Here is a 16,149-nt window from a genome sequence, read left to right as displayed (position 1 = left end):
TCGTCCATGCTCAGACCCATATTTGACCCATGGAATGATAATATTGTCTGAGTGTGACTTTCCCCATATTTTTACAGCGAGAAGTTTAACGGGATGACATTCATTTTGTGCTCAACACAGAATAAAGTAAAAAACACTTTGGTCCAAGGATTTCGTAATTTTGTGCCACATTTAAACCAAGCATTTAAGTATCATAAATAATAGCAAACAACTGAAAATAGAACTACCCTACGACCCAGCAATTGCACTACTAGGAATTTATCCAAAGGACACAGCAGTGCTGATCCATAGGGGCACATGCACCCCAGTGTTTATAGCAGCACTATCAACAATAGCCAAATTATGGAAAAAGCCCAAATGTCCACCAACTGATGAATGGATAAAGAAGATGTGGTTTAGGGGTCCCTGGGTGGCTCAGTCAGTTGAGCGTCCAACTTTGGCTCAGGTCATGATCTCATGGTTCGTGAGCTTGAGCCCCGCGTCGGGCTCTGTGCTGACGGCTCAGAGCCTGGAGCCTGCTTTGGATTCTGTGTCTATTCTCTCTCTGCCCCTCCCCTGCTTGCTCTCTGTTTCTCTCTCAAAAATAATAAATATTAAAATTTAAAAAAGAGGTTTATATATACAATGGAACACTACCTGGCAATGAGAAAGCATGAAATCTCGCCATTTGTAACAACATGGATGGAACCGGAGGGTATTATGCTAAGTGAAATAAGGCAGGCAAAAAAGACAGAGATCATATGTTTTCACTCATATGCGGAATTTGAGAAACTTAATGAAGACCATGGGGGAGGGGAAGGGGAAAAAATAGTTTCAAATGGAGAGGGAGGCAAACCACAGGAGACCCTTAAATACAAAAAACAAACTGAGGTTTGATGGGGGGTGGGGGAGAGGGGAAAGTGGGTGAGGAGGGCACTTGTTGGGATGAGCACTGGGCGCTGTTTGTAAGTGATGAATCATGGGAATCTACTCCCAAAGCCAAGAGCACACTGTATACATTGTATGTCAGCTGACTTGACAATAAATTATATTGAAACACACACACACACACACACACACACACACACAAATACTTGCAAACAGTACTGTGTGCGTGTGCACCATCAGAAAATCACAGATGAACATAATCCTAATTAAAACCAAGATTCTTATCCAGTCTGGCTCCTAAGCTAATGTTCTTTCCATCTTCCAGTACTGGTAAAAATTGGGCTTTTGTTCTTTTTTAAGCAAGTAACACTTCAAGAAGTGAGTGAGACTAGGTGGGTTTATTAATTACAAGATATTCTCTTCATTAGCATTCATGAGAAAAAAAACAAACTATTTGCCCAAAGGCATTATCAGTCTTACATCATTAGTGGGAAAGGGAAGCATGTGGATCCATTTGCATCTAGAGCACATTTACTGTGCTGGGATACTCCCCATGACGGGAACGTGGATCTGGGGCCCGGGGTAAGCGGATGACTGACTGCCACCAGGCGTGGCAAGAACCTAAGGCTTGTGAGACTGGGTGCTCTTGCTTTCTTTATTTCCCAATCGTTAAAATATGCTTAAGTCACTCATGGAAAAGTTAGAATAAAAAGGAAAACTGAAGGAATGTCCTTGAGATAAAAATGAAAACTACAGTGCTATGCACATCTCTAGACACCGGTGACAATGGGACTTGTGTCACTGTGGTATCAGTGAAATTCCTGTGTAGTCGGACCAGCTCTAGCTGTATCTTCCTCCCCTCCACCCCGGCTCGCTAATAGCTTGTCTTCTTAGAAAGAAAATGCCATTAAGTTAGTACGCGTTCTTACTGTCTGTGACCTCTGGATCAATCCCACTGGATTATGACTAAGACACAAATCACACATTTCAATTTGCTTTTTAGACTGGTAAGCACCGATGTCGTGTAATTCTTTTCAGAGAGCTGTAAATAATTTGAGAAAACGTCAAGGTGCTGCTTGAAAAGGCCACCGCGTCATGGTTTCCTTTTAATCCGAATTTCCGTTGGTGTGAAAAATGAGTGGGAAAGAGGGAGGGGGTGCCAGGAGCCAACAAGGGCTCCCTGACGATGGAACGACCAGGAGGCCAGGCTCTGGAAGGCAGGGACGGAGAACAGGAGGCCACCTGCTCTCGCCCCACGAGCACGGGTCTCTGTAAAGGTAGGCGGGAGTCAGAGGGTAAAACTCTGTGAGGCGGAGGGAGATGTCACCATGGTAGACAGGTACAGCGAAGAAGTGGAAAACTCTTCCACGATCTACGGGCCACATGAAATGTCACTGCCTTCACCCTTACACCTGCTGTTTTCTTGTGGGCAGAGACCACACTGCTTTTGGCAAACAAACGGCCAGGCTGAGCACAACGTCACCTGCAGACCTGGTGGGGCCCGGGGGACCTGTGGGTGCCTGCCCCCCCCCCCCCAGTGATTTCCGTGGGCAAAGTCTTGTCACTGAAAAGAGGCATCTTAAAATATACTGTCGTGACAATAAATTTCACATATTAAAAAAAAATAAAAATAAAAATAAATTAATTAAAAAAAATATATACTGTCGTATCAGTAACTGAACATATGATAGAAATTCTTTTTTTCACTCAGCTACTGAAGTAAGTAAGATATATATTTTAAACACTTATTTGTGTTTAGAGAGAAAGAGAGAGAAAGCAAGCATGCACAGGGCAGGGGCAGAGAGAGAGAGGGAGAGAGAATCCTAACGCCGCCTGCACAGAGCCCAACATGGGGCTTCATCTTATAACCTTGGGATCGTGACCTGAGCCAAAACCAAGGGTCAGACGCTGAACTGACTGAGCCACCTGGGTGCCCAGTAAGATATTTTTAAATAAAATCTCTGCCCAATCTAACGTAAACATTTGTCAAATACTGAAATACTCTAGCAGAAAGTATTTTCGGACAAGCAACTTTTGTTTGGACTGAACTTGATCTCTTCAATAAATGAGCAAGGCCTGACACAGATAAGGATTCTTTCCATTTCAACAGCTTATGCGTCATCTTTTCTTTTTGAATGAATTCTATTTGATAAATGCTATTCGACGTATTTGCCAGGAAGACCAGGGCTGAGATACGGGTGATGAGTCGACAGCTCTTTAGACAAAGTGCGATGTCTTGCTCCGCATGATCCCATTCAGGCGTATTCCTCCTTCTATTTTCATTCCATCAGTTAAGGAACAGAATGCTTCTACATTACGACACGTCTCGGCGTCAACCATTAAGAATGATAGGCTTTAGGAAACAACGTGAAATCTGGACAAGTGACACCACGTAAGTAACACTGTATTACCTGAAAGTAGTCTGAACTCTAGATGACCCTAAGGCAATGTGTTCCCAAACCTGGTCTACAACCTGGACTCAGGTCCCTGGGAGAACCCTGAGCCCCACTCTAGACGCCATTAACCAGCATCTTTTGGGAAGTGGCTTCACAAGATCTATCTCTAGTAACCTTTCCAGGAACTGTCACGCACACTGAGCGGGACAGCCCTCATTCCCGTGTGATGTTACCCTCCAGCCTCCTCCCTAATCTGCACTTTAGCAACCGGATTATCCTGATCTTCTATCGCCTTTGCCTATTCTGGGTTGCCTTGGCTCCTTCTCTATTCCCTTGCTAAAAATACAGAACGACAATTTAATCGAAGGAAATAAGGAAAATACTCTCATTCAGTCGTTCGATCAGTTACGTATGCAAGAAATATTTAGGGAGTGTTGATTTTATGCTAGATGCTAGATGTTGAGTCTACTGGGCTTAACGGACATGATCCTAGTGGGAGAGCAGACATTAAACAACCACAGAAAGACGTATACAAATTCAAATTATGATGTGTGCTGTGTCGGGGGAAACAAATCGGAGTCCTAGAAAATAGAAGGATAGGAGGACCCTGTCTTAGCCTGTGGATGGGGATGGTCAAGGAACATCCCTTTGAGCTGAGACTCTGTGTGTGTGTGTGTGTGTGTGTGTGTGTGTGCGCGCGCGTGTCGCTGTTCTAGGTAGAGGGAATAACGTGTGCAGAAGCACTGAGTCGAAAGAGAACTATCCGCAGAATTTTAAGAGCTAATGTGGTTTTGGGCTCAATGGGAAGGGAATCCGCTCATTGATTTTCCATAACAGGATTGGATGTACGCAATGGAGTCACCTCCTCATCTCAGACTGCTCCAGCTGAAGAGGCAGGCTGGGGTGACCAGGGTCAGGGATCACCAGGTCTCCAGGGTGGCTGGACGGGCTCCCCTTTCCTGAACATTTCGGGTCCCCCAATTTCTAACTTACATCCTGACTGATTTCCCCTCTCTGGCAGTCTGAAAAGTCAACATTGGGCCACTGAAGTGGGGTACACAGGAGGGCCCTGCCATCAGAGAAACACTTTGGCCCCTCTCTGCACCCCAGGCCGGGAGGAGCGCCCTGCAGGGCTGGTGAGTTGGGAGAAGAAGCAGTCCATTGGCTCAGCTCCTCCGTCCCTGAGGATCTACCTGCCCTGAGATTTCCAGTTTGCTGTCAGTACAGTGAGGCAGATCGGAAGTGTGGCACAGTGGTCAGGTCCCTGCCCTTAGAGGGGTGTCTGCAGTTTCCCATGCTATCTGTGACTTGCTGGGTAACTCCTCTAATTCTGAGGGACAAGATGTTTGGGCAGGTCCAAACTGTACCCTGCACTTGGCTTTTATCAGTAATACAGATGTTATTTTGAGCTGTCCCTACCTGACTCCCTTTTCTCCTTTTCACTGGTTCTGAACTTGGCTGGGGAAAAAGTGGTATTTCCTGGGTCCCCTAAGATCCCACTAGGGCTCCTTGGGACACGGTGTGAGGACCCCGAATCCGAGGACACCGTCTTCATAGTACTTACTACCTTCTAACTGGGTGCAGAAGACCTCTGGAGACCTGGCTTAGGTGTTCCTGATTTTCATGGAAACTGGTATTTGTTAAGTACGCCGATCGCTGAAATCACCAAAATAAAATATATAATGGTGTAGTCAGTCAAAGTCATATTCATAGGGTAATTGTGAGGATGAACTGAGTTGATGGGAATAAACGGACTGTGCAATCTGTGTGCATCAGTTAGGAGTTATTCAAATAAAAAAGAGACTCTTAAATATAAGCTCTTTTCACGATAATAATATACCAATACATATATTTGGTGATTTCCTCGATTATAATGAAATAATCAATCTATCCTAATAATGCATATAAGAACATTTTTGTTATTAAAGTGAAAAACTGAGGATACCTAATAAAGTATTTTCAAAAAGAAATAAATTTACTTGCTGAATAAAGAATTTCTCAGGTAGTAAATGGTTCAAAGGCACAGTATTAGATTAGGCTCAAATATTCTTATCTTTTTCTTATGTCCTCAGTTACTTAAGAAATATCAATGTCCAGCAACACAAAGAGTCAAAAATTAAATATGTCCTCAATAATAAGTGGTTACGAATATAAATCATCAGGAAAATTCATTTAGGTACTTTTAGAGTTTTTCTCTCGGTTTTCTTTCCGGTTGTCAATATCTAGCAAAAGAGAAATGAAACACTCTGAATCCTGGATAACACTGTATTCACTGTCTACTGCTATGTAACAAACTATCGGGAACGTAGCAGCTGAAAACACTGTGTGTTTCTTCTGTCTCAGTTTCCCTGGGTCAGGATTCTGGGCGCTGCTCAGGGTCTCACACAATTGCGGCTGAGGGATCAGCTAGGCGGGGTTCCTTTCTGGACTTGGGGTTCCCCTCCAAGCTGTGGGGCTGTTGGTAGCATTCAGTTCCTTGCAGGAGAGGGAACAAGGTCCCCATGCTGCCAGGGGCCACTCTCAGCCCCTAGTGGCTGCCCCTCGTCCTCGCCACGGGGCCCCTCACAGACCCTCTCAACATGCCAGCTCAGGCCTTCAAGGCCAGCGGGAGAATCTCCCACGAGAGGGCTTTCTTTTAAGGCCATTTACCTGATTGAGTCAGGCCTCCCCAGGATAATGTCTCTCCTCACTAACTCAAAATCACTGATTTGGGCCATTAATCGTATCTGCAAAGTGCCTTTGCCTTTGCTACATAATGTGACTTAATTCCACCACTTCTGCCATATTCGATTGAAATCACAGGTCCTAGAAGCAAATCACAGGTCCTGCCCACAGTCAAGGGGAGGGGATTATACAGAACACGACACCAGGGCTGGAGGTCATGGGAGCCTTCTTACAATTCTGCCGACCACAAGCATAAACCAGGTACTTTGAAAAAAAAGATATTTAACCATACAAATCCATCGTAGGGATTGTCTTCATTAGCTTTTCATACATAATCGAACACAGTCTAGATTGCCATGGAGCTGGTGTGCCATATTCAACATTCGCTACCCATCCAAAGCAAGGAAAGCAAGATCACGAGTCTTGATCCGCCAAAATGAGACAACAGTACTTATTGAAAATCCACGAGGAAAGCACCTGAGAAAGCATCATCAAAGTTTACATCAGGAAGGACTTACGTATCATCCAGTATTCATCAAGTATTTTAGAGATGAAGAAAACAAGCCATTGAGAGAACAACGTATTCAAGTTTTCATATGCAGTGAGTGCCGATAAATTTTCTTCAGATTTTCAGAGTTTATAAAATGCCATAGTTAACAAATGGAGGCGTTAGAAAATATCACTAAGGGGACGCCTGAGTGGCTCAGTTAAGCATCCAGACTTCGGTTCAGGTCATGATGTAACGGTTTGTGAGTTCGAGCCCCGCGTCGGGCTCTGTGCTGACAGCTCGGAGCCTGGAGCCTGGAGCCTGCTTCGGATTCTGTGTCTCCCTCTCTCTCTCTGTCCCTCCCCTGCTCACTCTCTGTCTCTGTCTGTCTCTCAAAAATCAACCTTAAAAATTTTTTTTAAAGAAAAAGTTCTTTTAGACATGACTCCCAAAGCAAGGGAAACAAAAGCAAAACTATTGGGACTTCATCAAAATAAGGGGTTAATATCCAAGGTATGTAAATAACTTATGCAACTCAACACTGAAAAACAAACAATCCGATCACAAAACGGGCAGAAGAGACGAGCAGACGTTTTTCTAAAGAAGACATCCAGATGGCCAACAGACACATGAAAAGATGCTCAACGTCACTCCTCAGCAGGGAAATACGAATCAAAACCACACTGAGATACCACCTCACGCCGGTCAGAGTGGCTAAAATCGACAACACAGGAAACAACAGTGTTGGCAAGGGTGTAGAGCAAAAGGAACCCTCATGCACTGCTGGGGGGAATGCAAAATTGTGCAGCCCCTGTGGAAAACAGTATGGAGTTTCCTCAAAAAATTGCAAACAGACCCACCATACGATCTAGCAGTTCCAGTACTGGGTGTTCACCCAAAGAAAAGGAAAACGCTAATTTGAAAACGTATATGTGCCCCTACATTCATTGCAGCATTATTTATCATAGTCAAGATATGGAAGCAGCCCAAGGGTCCACTGATGGATGAAAGAGCAAAGAAGATGTGGTACATACAAGGGAATATTACTCAGCATAAAAAAGAACGGGACCTTGTCATTTGCATGGATGAATGGATGAATCTAGAGGGTATCACGCTGAGTGAAATAAGTCAGTCAGAGAAAGACAAATACCATACAGTATCACTCATACGTGCAATTTAAGAAACAAAACCAACGAACAAAGAAAAACAGAAACTAACCGAAAACTAGGCTCTTAACTATACAGAACAAACAGACGGTTACGGGAGGGGAGGTGGGCAGGGGGGAAGAAGGGGATCCAGAATACACTCAATGTGATGAGCACTGCATAATGTGTGTCACTGTTGAGTCTGAAAAGTGCCTTACAGGTTACTTACAGGTTACTGAAACTAATATAACACAGTATGTTACTTATACTGGAATTAAAAAAATAATAATTAAATAATAATTTAAAATAAACACAAAAAACTGTCACCTACCAACCTGGAGAAGCCTGCCTCTTTCTTTGGTCTCTCCCTGCCTTCGTGTTTGGGGGCCAATTTCAGATTCACCCGGGTAGCTCCTGAGAGGGTCAAGAACCAATATAGAACTATAAGCTTAATTCTGATATTCAATACTACAATTCTGCTCTGATTGGTTATATCCTTTTTTACCCCCAAATAAAAAGTACCTAAAGAAATTTAACTTTCAGGGTTAGTGTGTTTTTTTTTTTTCTTTTTAAGCTTGGATTCTTTCATCTTATCTTGTTAAAATTACATTCATTGAATGCACTAAAATATTTTATATACAAATAAATAAATAACCATAAAGGTTTAAAAAAATCCATGTGGGTCATTAAAAATTAAAGATGCCTTATTTTGACATACTTACTGACAAGACTCATGGATATCATTTTATAACCATGCACACTAGAACTAAAACTAATATTGTATATTAGTTTTATGGAAGGAAAGTATAAAAAGGAAAAACGGAATTAGCCACTTTATTGCACTGATTTCTTTTAACGTCCACATTCCTAACCGATTTAGTTATGATCGTGGCCAACACAAAATATTCTAGAACCGTTATGGTTAGCATCAGTTGCTACGATGTCCTAATATTACTTTATATTCAACAGATGTCATACGTGGCAATTATGTAAAATTCTCCTACACGAAGTTACAGTGCTAAGAGTGGAATTCATTGGTGAGATACTCACGATCTGGGGTCTTTGTGATGCGTGTCGGGCACATAGAGGCTGTTAAAGGCTTGGTTTCACAGAGTTCAGATTAGTTCCCTTGTCAACACTTAACTTCTGTTTGATGTCTCGATATTCTTTGACATCCTTGTGTTTTCATTTGGTAATGTTTTACTTGTCTTCCCCCATAATTTGATCTTTGCATTTTTAAATATATTACCCATAGTTGATTTTACTGTTTTCTATAGAGAAATATTAAAGTACGAAGAGTGGACAAGGGGACTGGAATGATCGCATGTGTAAGATAATAAACCTTCCATTGCTACCCACTGGGGATCTAAGCAGAGAAAGTCTTCTAAACTTTGCTAATTTGGGAAGTTATGGTTTTCAGTCTATCGAGACTAATGACTAGGTGACTGCATTCAGGTAGAGAATGAGAAACTAGCTGCTGCCTGTTAAAAATTCTATAGCTTTCTGCAAATGTTGAGAGCTCTAGCTGCTTTTATCATTTTGGTGCCAAAGCTCATGAAAGGGTTCTTTTATAGTCCTGTTACTTCCTTGGCATGTATGTCTTCAAGGAAGGATATTAGTTTACAGATGAAAAAAATAAAAACAAAACTGCAATCTTCTATACAGAGAAATCTTTCAAACTAGGAAAAAAATGAACGGATAAATTAACTTATAGTATGTAGGGAGTATTTCCAAAGCAAGGGATTAAGCTCACCCACAGATGAGAACTATATCATTTATAGCATCTCACTTTGAGGAGAATGACCTAAAGTCTACCCATCGTCTTTCGGTCAAACCCTGGCACTTTCTGCAGAATAATCTTTTTGTGCATCTTGCCTTTTGATCCATGAACGTGTGTTTATTCGCCTTATTTTGTTGAAAGGCAGCACGGAAGCACCCTGAATTAGCAACAGGTTCCTGAATGTCGAAGAAAATGCCGTGCGTGCTGACCGTATCTCGTGAGAAAGTGCGGGCTAGAAACAGGGGCAGCAATGGCAAGGAAACATTTGCTGGTCTCTGGGGTTAGCCATCCTAACTTGAAGTGGACTCAGCTGCTGGCACAATTTGCGTTAATGTAATCAAAATCTATAACGCCCAAAACTTGTTTTCAGTGCTACAATATAAGGCAAGAGCACAAGGTAGATACAAGGTCACTTTACATTCACATACAGTCTATAAAATTAATTCACACACATTTCTAATATAATGCACACCTTTATTCATTCAGGATATATTTACTGAGTGCTAAGCATGTGCCAAGATGATTGACAGAACTCACGGTCCCTGATGCCAAGGGACTATTAAAATCTGGCCTCCCTAGTAAATTTTCGGTCCACATTCCGCATAACTGAAGGGCACACTGCCTGTGAGTGGAGGGCCCTCTAGTCAGGAGGCATCCGAGAGATCCCACAGTTTATCATCTGAGGACTCCAACCTCAGTTAACTGTCCCCAAAATATTAAAATAAAAAATTTAAATTTAGAGGGTGTCCTGGCTGGCTCAGTCGGTTAAGCATCTGACTTCGGCTCAGGTCTTGATCTCGTGGTTCGTGAGTTGGAGCCCCGCGTCAGGCTCTGTGCCGACAGCTTGGAGCCTGGAGCCTGCTTCGGATTCTGTGTCTCCCTCTCTCTCTGCCCCTCCCCCACTCGTGCTCTCTCTCTTTCTCTCTCAAAAACAAACATTAAAAAATTTAATTTATGGATAAAATGAAGATGATGTACGACACATTAATAAAGGTGTCCAATGGAACAAAATACTATTATGATAGCGTAAAAATATTGTTTTGGTAAATTTTAAAGAAGAAACGACTACTTCTGTTTGGCTAAGTTAAATATATTTAGGTATTTTTAATAGTTAAATATATTTATAATAACAATGTATAATGTTTATATTAAATAACGTATTTTTTTTAAATTTTTTTCAACGTTTTTTATTTATTTTTGGGACAGAGAGAGACAGAGCATGAACGGGGGAGGGGCAGAGAGAGAGGGAGACACAGAATCAGAAACAGGCTCCAGGCTCTGAGCTGTCAGCATAGAGCCCGATGCGGGGCTCGAACTCACGGACCGCGAGATCGTGACCTGGCTGAAGTCGGACGCTTAACCGACTGCGCCACCCAGGCGCCCCTAAATAACATATTTTAAGGCATTAAAAAAAATTTTTTTTAACGTTTGTTTATTTTTGAGACAGAGAGAGACAGAGCATGAACGGGGGAGGGTCAGAGAGAAGAAGACACAGAATCCGAAACAGGCTCCAGGCTCCGAGCTGTCAGCACAGAGCCCAAAGTGGGGCTCAAACTCACAGACCGCAAGATCATGACCTGAGCTGAAGTCGGGCGCTTAACCGACTGAGCTACCCAGGTGCCCCTTAAGGCATATTTCGATTGGGTTGGTATATTACTTCTTTGAATACATGAAAATGTAAATATTTATTTAAGTCAACGAAATAAATAATGTGCCTACTGGCCACAGAGCAGTGGCAGGAAGGAAATACTTGCCTAGAAAGAGAAAGAGAGTCATCAGCGGAAGGCATTTCACACTGAAAGCTACAACTACTGTTCTTGGAGAGAGTCCTTGCCTATTTCACACCTTCAAGATGCATGCGAGGAACAGATAAACCTATAGGTGATGTTCATTGCGGTGTTTTTTGCCACCGTGACTATCTAGCAGAAACTAGATATTCTATATTAAATGAATATTTTTTCAAAAAGTACACAAAAATATCATCAGAGCATACAACATTAGCCAACAATCTAGAAAACATGAGGATGTGTAAAATAGAATATGAATTCCTTACGACTACTGGTATTTCACCTAGTAAATGTGTTGCTAAGTGTTGAAGCAGGAAGCTGTGAATTTATTAATTTATCGTATTTTAAAGTAAAGTTTTTAAAAATTTTTTTTAACGTTTATTTATTTTTGAGACAGAGATAGAGCATGAACAGGGGAGGGGCAGAGAGAGAGGGAGACACAGAATCCGAAACAGGCTCCAGGCTCTGAGCTGTCAGCCCAGAGCCCGACGCGGGGCTCGAACTCACGGACCGTGAGATCATGACCTGAGCCGAAGTCGGACGCTTAACCGACCGAGCCACCCAGGTGCCCCTAAAGTAAAGTTTTTTAAGCAAATGAGAGGGTAGCATCTGGATGGTTATTATTTATGGATTAATGAGATTAGGAAAACAGGATTCATAAAATTTTACAAATTATTGAATAATCATTACGCAATTTTGACTCAAACCCAAGATTGGTACCATTTTCTCACGTGTAGACATAATGACTAATAAAAAAAAATTGCAACAGAAAAACAAAAAACCCAACACACTATAGTTCATAGTGAAATTAAGAAAAAGTAGAGTATGGGGGCGCCTGGGTGGCTCAGTGGGTTCAGCATCCCACTTCGGCTCAGGTCACGATCTCATGGTTCGGGAGCCGGTGCCCCAAACGGGGCTGGCTGCTGTCAGTGCTGAGCCCACTTCGAATCCTCTGTCCCCCTTTCTTTGTCCCTCCCCCACTTGCGCTCTCTCAAACATAAACATTAAAGAAAGAAAAAGCACGAGTATTTTGCCGCGAGACCATCCTGATCCAGACAGAAACAAACGTCAATGACACTAAAGGAGGCTTCCACCAATTCAATATGGATAAAGTGATCCAACAAACAGAAGAAGAACATGCTTGCCAGGAAAGGAAGACGATACTTACTGGGGAAAACCACATCACTTTAAGAATCCAAATCGTGAGAGCAAAATTCACAAGGAGGATGATGAGTAAAAGGAGAACAAATAAGTAGAGGCAGCGTTTTCTCCAGCCATAAATGCCAATTTTGTAGACACACGGGTTCTCTGGCCTCTGCACGTGGGTGCCTTCTGTGGCTGTAGTGTACTGTTCACGGACCATCTGCCATGCCATAGGGGGAAGGTGGGAGATGGGACGGGGGGGGGGGAGGGAGACAGACAGAGAAGGAGAGAGAAAAAGGGAGAGAAGGAGGGAGAGAGGGAGGAGACGAAGGAGGGGGAGAGAGGGAGAGAGACAGACAGAAACAGAGAACTTGTTTGTCAATACTGATTTACTAAAAGTCCAACAAAATAACACCTTCTACCCCAATAATAAATTTCTAGAATGAAAATGATTTTTAAAAAGAACTGAACATTACTTTGAAACATGTCACTGTTTCAAGCATGAAAATAGTTTAGCTATGGCAAATCCATCTGAAATCCAGTGGCCACATTTTCAGATTTTAATCAATAAGTTATATATATATATATATATATATATATATATATATATATATATATATATAGAAAGAGAGAGAGAGAGAGAGAGAGAGAGAGAGAACTTTCAAAATTCTGCACAGTTAAACTTAGAATGGAAGCATTAACCTAAAATAATCAAGTAATCAAGTTTTTAAAGGACTCAGTGGGTGGAAAATCCAGCTGATACCTGTATGTCTTTTTAAAATCCAATTACTTAGTTGTTTAGTCAAATTATTAAGCCACGTCTTTCTACAGTCGCTAAATTACTCAGAATTAAAAAGGCTCTTGTCGAGATACCCACCACCGTAATTTTTTGCCTATAATAAATTTCCTTGGTATTCACCTACTTCCAAGAACGATCAGAGTGTACACGTGCATGCAAATGGTTACAAGTACCCGCTGTTTTACGTAAGTTCGCGCACGAGTTTCCATAACCATTTCAACTCCATGGGGAGATTTAAGAAAACAGCCATTATTCCGCTTCCCACACTGTCCACTTTTGGTTTTAATTTATGAAGGGAAGAGGACAGATAATGAAGACCTTCCTGACTGTACATGCGGTAAAACGACGAATCAGAACAGAAAATCTCCTCCGGGATTCTGTTTTTTCTTCATGCGACGGTCTTACGTTTATTTTTAGGGACGGTTTGGAGGTGTCCTTACTCAAGTAAGTCACAGTCTGAAATAACTCTTTAAATCTCCTTCTCGCTCAACAACTGGCATTTTCCCGCGTTGTGATTATATAAAACTATGCTATTCAGCACATGGGATTTGCAGACCCGCAGGACGGACCGTCTACGTTGTTCGAAACCTCAGGGCTTACTGGTTGCACGCTGGTGTAACTTACCTGCTCCTTGGCTTGAGCTCCTGGGCCTTCCCGACTCGGGGCCCACCCCACCCCACCCTGCCGTTGCTCCCCAGCCCCAGGAGCGACGCTTGCTTCTTCTCTCTTCCCTCCAAACCTCACGTCGCCTCAGCTCCCCCTTAGCCCCCATCCCGAATCCGTCCACCCCTCTGGCTACCCCCCCAGTCGGGCCACCACAGACTCTCTCGTCTGCACCGTCGTTTCCCTCCAGAAGCCGTTCTCCACCCAGAAGCCAAATGTGCAAGACGTCAGCAAGCTGTGTCGTGCCAGGCTTTCAGGTGGCTTCCCCCGCCCCTGCACTGAGAACATCTGAACTCCTCGATCACCGGGCAGACCCTGCGTGAAGGGTCTCTGTGTACTTCTTGGACATCACCTACCACCATTTCACCTTTTCCTCCCCGGCTACTCCTTAACAGACCAGGTCATCTCCCCCCAGGACCTCCGTCCCGGGCATCGCGTCCGCCTGAAACACTCTGCGTTGCGGGCTCCTTCTCAGCCTTCAGTGGCAGCTCCTATGTCATTTGATCGCATGTCATTTGCTCAAAGAAGCCTTCTCCGGGCACGCAGTCACCTGCCATTGCCTTACCCTCTTACGCTTCTTTCGGAGTGTTTGCCTTCATCCGAAATAATGGTGGCAACCCCACAATTTCTGTGAAGCGTGGGCTAACAGACCGCAAGTGGATCGGGAAGGGTGGCCAGAGTGTCTGAATTTATAGCCAGTGCACCACTTCACGCCATCGCTCCGGATCCGTGAAAATAGCAGCTTTCCAAGAACGTGTGTACACACACAGAGTTTCCAACTGCTACACATTTCTATTCCTATATATAGTCTCCTATTGCTGCTGCAACACATTATCACAAACCTAGAGGCTTAACCCAACACAACTTCAGTATCTTACGGTTTGGGAGGTCAGAAGTCTGAAAGTGGGTCTGTGGGGGCTAAAAATCCAAGTGTGGGGAGGTCTGTAATCCTTCCGGAGGAGCCAGGCAAAATCTGCTCCCTCCTCTTTCCAGCTTCCAGGGCTGCCCACACTCCTTGGCTACAACCTCTATTTATGTTGCCGCGGCTCCTTTCTGACTCTGACCCTCCTGCTTCTCTGTCATAAGGACCTTTGGGATTACAGTGGGCCCACCTCGGTAATCCAAGATAATCTCCCCATCTCAAAGGCCTTAACATAATCACAACAGAACCATTCCTTTTATCATGCAAGGTTCCAGGGATTAGGACATGGCCATATGTGGGGGTCATTATTCTGCCTCTCATAGGAAGCTTTTGTTCCCACTTACATAAGATGGGGAAGACTTTAATATCCATTTAAGACAATTTTGCTGTGGCTTACAGGACAGACAATAGCAATTCTGTGATGAGGGTAGCCCTTAAATCCCTCTTACTCATCCTGGGAATCTGTTTTATTTGATTATTCACTTGTTTACTGACTCCCCCCTCCTCAGAACGTAAACTCTATGTGAGCCTTTTTGTCGCTGTGCCCCTAAAACAGGGTAACTGACAAATAATAGTGACACAATAGAAGCCTTAAGGGAATGAGTGAATGGATGAAAAAATAGAAAGAAAGACGGCGCCCGGGTGGCTCCGTCGGTTAAACGTCCGACTGCGGCTCAGGTCATGATATCACGGTTTGTGGGTTCGAGCCCTCAGTCGGGCTCTCTGTGCTGACAGCTCAGAGCCTGGAGCCTGCTTTGGATTCTGAGTCTCCCTCTCTCTCCGTCCCTCCCTGCTCACACTCTGTCTGTCTCTCTCTCAAAAATACATAAACGGTAAAACATTTAAAAAAAAATAGAACTACTAAATCTCACAAACACTAATTGGGCTACCTACCTGCCAGAGATGAGGCTGGTAAATGGGGCTAGATAGATGGAGTGTTTTCTCCGAATTACATCCTAAACAAAACATTCTATGATTTATGAACGCACTGAATCCATTAAGAAAAGAGTTGGCACTTGCGGTCTGACACTCTTCTAAAATAACGATTGTTGATGAGGAGCTAATTCCAAAGGGGACCCAGGCTAAGTAGGTAAAAATAAAACATGCGGTCTCTGCTAAAGCATTTTCAGAAAAGACCTGTTGGAAAGAGGACTTCTAAAATGAGGTCTCTAGGATCTTATTACTGAAAGGATACTAACAAGGATAAACTACATAAAGACTGGAAAAACGGTCTTATCAGAAGGGGCGAGCCACCAGCCTGGGGCTCCTGAGGACAGTGATTATGTCTTACCACCGTATGCTCTGGCCCAACAGCAGGTGCCTCACAAATATCTACAGCCCCAGCTCCATTTCTCCACTCCTCCCTCCAGCAAAACTCCTTGAGTGGGTTGACCATACCCACTGTTTTTCTAATTCTGTGCCTGCCTTCTCTCTAGAACTCGCTTCCAGACAGGCTTTCACACCGGCCACCCATGGAACTTGCTCTGGTAAGCTCA

The 16,149-nt window shown here is 43.4% G+C and overlaps 1 protein-coding gene across 7 annotated transcripts in view; it reads right to left on the bottom strand.

Moving 5' to 3' along the window:
• Positions 1-16,149, bottom strand: part of SGCG (sarcoglycan gamma) — a 152,609-nt gene that overhangs the window by 87,830 nt on the left and 48,630 nt on the right. For 6 of the 7 annotated variants that reach the window (XM_047864029.1, XM_047864024.1, XM_047864038.1 and 3 more), the window contains one exon: positions 12,295-12,489. The exons of the other annotated variant lie outside the window; for it this stretch is intronic. In XM_047864029.1, the coding sequence (XP_047719985.1) occupies positions 12,295-12,489 (195 nt within the window). The remainder of the gene's footprint in view (positions 1-12,294; positions 12,490-16,149) is intronic. 7 annotated transcript variants of the gene reach the window in all.

This window comes from Prionailurus viverrinus, chromosome A1, assembly GCF_022837055.1.
Source record: "Prionailurus viverrinus isolate Anna chromosome A1, UM_Priviv_1.0, whole genome shotgun sequence".
NCBI lineage: Eukaryota > Metazoa > Chordata > Mammalia > Carnivora > Felidae > Prionailurus > Prionailurus viverrinus.
Note: the sequence above shows the minus strand (reverse complement) of the source record. Positions and strands in the feature narration are given on the sequence as shown.